This window comes from Melanotaenia boesemani, chromosome 2 (assembly GCF_017639745.1).
Source record: "Melanotaenia boesemani isolate fMelBoe1 chromosome 2, fMelBoe1.pri, whole genome shotgun sequence".
NCBI lineage: Eukaryota > Metazoa > Chordata > Actinopteri > Atheriniformes > Melanotaeniidae > Melanotaenia > Melanotaenia boesemani.
Window position 1 is genome coordinate 22,187,431 of NC_055683.1, and position 6,463 is coordinate 22,193,893.

Here is a 6,463-nt window from a genome sequence, read left to right on the forward strand (position 1 = left end):
TCGCCTTTTTTTGCTCATACACAGCAAAGTGTCAACAAAAATAAACAGCAAATGGATCAGGCGTGTAAGAAGTAGTCATTTTATCCACCAGAAGCTATTTTCACAGACATTCACTCAGACTGTCATACATGTACACACATACAGCAACACACACTAAGATAAACAAACTCTCTCCCACCAGACCCTGTATCAGCGGCCGAGATAACCGTGCACACGTACCGAACTTTTCAGCCCTATCAAGCCCTGAGTGTATCAGGGGACAGGCAGACAGACAAGTGATGATGAGCCAGCTCCTGGGGGACTCTGATGTGCCAGCAGGGTAAGCCAGCAAGTACTGGCATAAAGTGACCAAAAGTCTCTCATCAGAACTACATCTGAAAGTCAATGCTGAAATCCCACCCTGTACTCATGAGGAAAGTCTATTTTTAACTGTAAAATAAAGTCACAGATGAAATTACAAAAACAATGACCTTCAGCATTTATAGTTTGACTTTGCTCCACAACCGAGTGATTAAATCTGCGGGTTTATGACCCAAACGTCACCCTGAAAGCTCAAAGTGACCATTTTTTTGTGTCAAATTATCCAGGGAATAATTATAATGGCTTCAGAAAGGCTTAAATTCTTTAGCGAAACTTTCAGGGACTAAAAATCCAAAGCTAAAATTAGCTTTGATCATAAAAGACTTATTACAATTCATTTCTTGATTTTTGTCCAGTCATTTCCTTATTCTGCAGGCTTGAAGTAGTAAAATACTCGCTTAGGGAGTAGATATTGGAATCAGTGCATAAACACTCCTGCTAGTTATCCATCAACAGGTCACATACTGGGTGAAATGTAACCGACCAGCTTGGCTTTAAACCACACTCATCAACACTATCAGAAAGCACTGCGTCATCACAGCTGTGAATGACTCTGACTTCCTTATTGTAGTACATGTCCATCTTAGCAGCCATACAAGCTAATGCAGATATGTCAAATAGCTGCATAATGGTGTTTTATTGGGAGAGAATCTGCAGATATGTATTCACATCACAAATATGAGAACCATCTTTGTTTCAGTTTGTCAGCTGTGCAGCTTATGACACCCAAAAGCTGCTGCATGGCTTAGCAGCCTGTTAGCTAACAGCCTCATGTGGTTAGGCTTTAAAGTTCAGGAGGTCACACTGTCACACACCCACTAAACATATGTGTAGTGACACCTGAAGCAGGATCAACTGTTAGCCAACACACCTTTCATGGTGTGAAATATGTTGCAAAGGGTGTGTGTTGATATATCCGCAGTAATGTTGCAACTGCAATTGTACTGGGTATGTTCATATTAAGATCATTTTGCACCTGAAAGACTGTTTTAATTAATCTCTACCTTTAAAGTGTTATTTGTCTTTGTAAGAGAATGATCGATATTGTAAGTACAGGATGTGAAATGTACTGAAAATGTAATCTAGAATGAGTGGTAGATTGAGGAAACGCCCAATTTATGACTTGAGGGTAGAAACTAAACTTGTCCCAACATGTTAAGAAAACCTCAACACACTGCATTAAATGCCTTGATGACTCGCCTCCATCAGCTCAGTCACAAACACCAATGACAAACTGAACAAGTGTTATTTTCAAGCTTTTTAATACAAACTTAATAAACTATCAGTCCCTCTTAACATGTAAGACACTGACTCCGAATACTTTGTTATACCGTTTGTTTTTATCAAGTATTGCACAATGTAGGTACAAAATTAATATACGATTACATTTTGTCCATAATATAGCAAAAATCTTTAAACTCTTAACAGAAAATACAACTCTTATGTTTTTCAAAAAAGCAAATATTCTTAAATTCCACCACTACGGAATATTCTGTACACAATCTTTAGGATAGTCAATGTTTTTTTTTTTGTTTGTTTTTTTTTTTTTTTTTTTTAAAGATGGATTCATTTTTATAATTTCAATAAAAAAAAAAGAAAACAAAAGTTGCTGCAGCCATCACAGATCACTGGAGTAGTAAAAAGATATAAATGCAATACCATGTCGTAGAAACAATAGATACTCTGATATTTTACAAACTTTGTACTAAATTAAATTATACAATTAGAAAAAGACCAGAAATCCCACTTATGCCAATTTCTTGAAAAACTGGCGGTGTCCAGTTAGGTTTAAATACTGAAAGAGGCCATGACTTGTGGTGGTGTTTTGTTTGTTTTTTTCTTCTTTTTTTTGTCTTGTTTATATCTTAAAACAGTCACATAAAAAAAATAGTTTGTGCTTGGTTGGCAAAAGAAAAAATTATGCATTCTGAAGTTTAGGTAACCAAGCTTGGACATCTTGTACTACAAGCTTCATTGTTTGAGGGTAAAAAAAAAATAATAAAATAAAATAAAAAATACAACTCAAGGGGGCAAAGTAATTCACCCTCGGGCTCATGCTCTTAGACTTGAAACTTAGATCTTACAGGTTACAAGTCACTTTTTCTTTTTAACTTGACATTCTGTTTGTTTACTTTTTTTTTTTTTTCCATTTTTCAAAATGTGCATTTATGTTTTCCCCCTCCCCCCATCACATTATCTCTGGTCGTTTCTGTATGAAGTAGTAGCTTAAGTAGTACCTTTACATGTACTAGTTGGCCATAACTGGCTGGAATTGCTGGTTAGAATACTGCATGTTGCTTAAGCTGAAATTCAAGCCATCCATGAGGGACTTGTCGTTAAGGCCACCGTAGGCCGCAAACACATCAAAGGCATTGCTGTACTGCAGCGGGCTGAGGTTGAGCGAGCTGTCCCCGGGGAACAGAGCACTCTGACTGCCCTGGCCCTGCAGGCTGGGGAACACAAACTCCTTGGCATTGGGGGACAGAGCCGAGGGCTTCTGGTGTTGCTGCTGGGCACCGAGTCCCAACCCATAGAGCGAGTGCATGGAGGTGGAGATGGCTTTCTGTTTCAGGAGACTGTTCACATTCAGGCCCAGGTTGGTGGGAGAGGTACGTGCCACTTTGTTCCCAGCACCGCCGCCGGTACTGTTGTTGCGTCCACTGCTCTTCATCTTAGTGGAGCCAAACTTGGTGGCAGCGAAGGTGGCTGTTGTGAAGGTTAAAGGCTGTGTGGAGCGGGGCATGAAGGTGGGGCTGACCGCTGCCGAGTGGCCAAAAGGAGGAGAGGGAGAGCTGGAACCTGGAGAGGCGCCGTTCACAGGCTCACTGATGGGCATGAAGACCTGCGCATCTGGGTTGAAACTGTTCTTGATCTCCTTGTCCAAATCGAGCCCTCCATTGCCGGATCCACTTTCATTGCTGTCATCAACATACAGCACCTTGACTGGCCCCTTCTCGCCAATCTGGTAGGACACCTCATAGGGGTCAATCCACACGCTGAGATCCTGGGGCAGGTTATTGCGAACATCCTCGATGTCCAGCCCACTCTCTTTGGCAGCCTTCTCCACGACAGGGTCCACCTTCTCCCCCACATGGATGCATCTGAATCCTGAACCCTTGTATGGCTTGTCTGGATACCAGTGTCCTTCATATTTCTGCTTCAGCTGCCGCTCCAGTTCCTCACCAAAAATATTCACCCGCCGCCTTGGCAGCTTGTTGTACAGGTATGAGATGATGAAGTTGAGAGCTACTTGGATTTCAAGCTGCATAGTGAACTGCTGAAGTGTACCAGGTGCGTGAAGATTAGCTGTGTGTGACCTTGAATGTGTCCACTGGCTCTGCTCGGTTTATCCGTGTTTGGCAACACAGACGTGCTCCAGGCAGGATGGAGAAAGCAACCAGGACTTGGATGAAACTGGTTCAAATTTAAAAGAGCTGGCTTTGTATGTGGTGGTGTCCTTCCTCAGGGTGTGATATATATTTTTCCTGGAACAATCACAAGGTGAAAAAAAAGACTGAGTGAACATGAATATGTTGAAAATAATAATTTTACTTTTTCACTGAAAATGTGTTAATTGGCCTTTACAGTTAACAGATACTATAAGTATCCTTTAATTAGTAATCTGTCTCAGTCCAAAAGTGTGTTATTGTTTTGACTACAGTGAGCCTTAACGTTTGGGAAAATGTAAGGAGAGTTGTAGCTAAAATAATCATATGAATCCAGCTTATCTGGGATCCAGCTTTTTTTTTTCCACTCTCTCTCTCTCTTTGTTTATTTGGCATATAAATGTAAAAACGTAGGTGTCAGGTCTGTTAACCCGTCACTAGAACTGGGAATCCTCTTACATAATAAGCTATTAGATTGCCTCCATAAGGCAGGGAATGAAAACTGCTGCAGTAATACTTAATAGTAAACTTAGCTAAGTTAATGCCTTGTCGATTATTCCGAATGGTGGATAAGTCGATGAGGAAATGATCTGGGTGGATTTCAAAGCTTACAGCCATGTCGTGGGGTTGTTTCTATGCGTGAAGTTGCGATTAGTTGCAAACATTGTCGAAATAAGCCCTGACAAACTATGTCAACACCCATGTTTAGCAATTCCAAACAGACAAGAGAAAATGGACTACTGATTAAACGAATATACTAAAAGTACGAGAATCTGTACGATGATATTACTTGAAACGAGTTAGCAAGCTAACTACACTGCAACTGCTGCCTGCTCGAATATCTAAGAGTGGATTATTTTCTGTAACCTGTCATAAGGAAATATATTTAGACAAGAAATCCACGACAACCTTTACTCCTCAACCATGATCAGCATGCAGTAGTCTGGTCACGTTATAGGTTCTTGTAGATATTTTATTCGTCTCTGACATATTGTAATACAACAGATAAAGCCAGTAAAACAACCGTTTCTACCAAAACCAGGCAGTAATATGCTACAGAATCGGAGCTCATCAGACCATTTTTTTCCTTCTCGCCTGTACCGAAGTACTATCATTTTATGGAGATAAAATTAATGATAGTAAAAACACTTTTTTTCGCACGCACGCACGCACACACACACACCTAACTTCGTGAACCGAAGGAGGAAATAAGAATAGAAAAGTATAGATATACAATGCCGTTTTATAGAACTTAAAACATCAATACGCATATTAAAACCTTAAAATACTTACTTTTTTTGTAAAAAATAGATTCTCAGTAGCTCTGAAGTACCGTTAGTGCAAATAGAAAAAAAGTATACTTTCTTCACATAGAATATATTAGCAACGTTACAAAAAAAGTATTCCAGTACGTGTAGATTTCGGAGGATTGGCGTTTACGGCTTGCTTCGTTTTCTATTTTTTAAGTTATTTTATGTTTTGTTTAGTTTGGTTCCTCTTTCAGCAGGCTTTGCAGAGTAGCTCCCTCCTACACGGGAGTTTAGCAACTTCGTCCCCTTCTGGTACGGCGTTCCCTTTATTTATAGATTTCCTCCGCCATGGGCACGAGGTAGGCGGTGATGCGGTTTCAGAGGTCAAAACAATACTAATGACTGCAATTGGTCTAAAAAACGAGTCCCGCCCTTAAAGAGTTGCAAACGTCGTACTCTGATTGGCTAAATTGTACTGTCAATCTGATATATGATTCTGAGAAATGAGAGAAACGCCTGTGATGAGTGCTTGCGTCAGAGATAACCTAGGTCTTTGCTGACAGTGAAAGGAAAAAAATATATTTGTTGTTAACACGGAAACAGAATTTTACAGAAAAATGCGTTAATATCTGAATTGTCATGAAACAAATACTCACGAAGACGCCAAAGTGGCGTGACGTGAGTACATATTTTCTATCAGTCTTTCCAGGAACATATAGACTGGTTTCACCGTCATTAGGAGGCAATAGTGGAGACAGTGTGCTTTTGATGCACGCTTGTTAAGCACGGCAGAAGGCTCAACGCCCTTTAAATGAATTTGTCAAACTTATTCTAAACAGATAAGCCATTTAAGTTATTATTATCTCATAATATAGGGCATAACCCGATTTTAAACAGACATTGTACATAATACGTTTTTGTAACCTGACATGTCAAACTGCAGGAGTTATGATGAATATAGTTACATTGCCTGAGAGGAGATTCCCTACAGCGGAGCAATACAGCTGGCAGCAGTGTGGGTGGTGCTGAGTGCTATCTGGAAAACACAGGCGCTGATTGGTCCAAAACGGGGCAGGAGCCCTACGGTGAATGGTGTACCCGTATCCAAGGTGCTGATGTCGGTTGAGCACGTCATCCATGCACTGCACGCACGCTGTTGACCAATTTAAAGTGCTCTAACACGTATAGCTGTATGTTAATGGTATGAAGTCACCGTTGAACAATGTAAGCCTATTGAAGCTGCAATGATTAATTAAATGTCACAGAAGTTAAAAGTGAGTGTTTCAAAGTGTACTGACAAAACCTTTAATGGTGGTAATCATGGGCATGTTGGAATGTAAGATTAAGTAGCACAAATCAGTTAAAAATAACATCTAAAAGCAGGATGTGACACTCAATATACAAAATCTATCTTGCATTATTGTTTTCAAAGCTGTTGCTATCTTGATATTCATTATATGTGGGATA

The 6,463-nt window shown here is 40.0% G+C and overlaps 1 protein-coding gene across 2 annotated transcripts; it reads right to left on the reverse strand.

Moving 5' to 3' along the window:
- Positions 1-1,605: 1,605 nt before the first annotated feature.
- Positions 1,606-5,311, reverse strand: tob1a (transducer of ERBB2, 1a). 2 transcript variants are annotated; one of them, XM_041968050.1, is made up of 2 exons: positions 5,040-5,311; positions 1,606-3,845 (listed from the first exon to the last, which is right to left on the reverse strand). In XM_041968050.1, the coding sequence occupies exon 2, from the start codon at positions 3,626-3,628 to the stop codon at positions 2,609-2,611; it is 1,020 nt and encodes a 339-aa protein (XP_041823984.1). In that variant the 5' UTR covers positions 3,629-3,845; positions 5,040-5,311; the 3' UTR covers positions 1,606-2,608. The 2 variants fall into 2 exon arrangements, with proteins under 2 accessions (XP_041823984.1, XP_041823992.1); XM_041968058.1 differs by having other exon boundaries at positions 5,036-5,311.
- Positions 5,312-6,463: the final 1,152 nt, after the last annotated feature.

What these genes read in the sequence shown, in the direction of transcription:
- tob1a (XM_041968050.1), bottom strand. Translation starts at nt 3,628, where the DNA reads ATGCAGCTTGAAATCCAAGTAGCTCTCAACTTCATCATCTCATACCTG.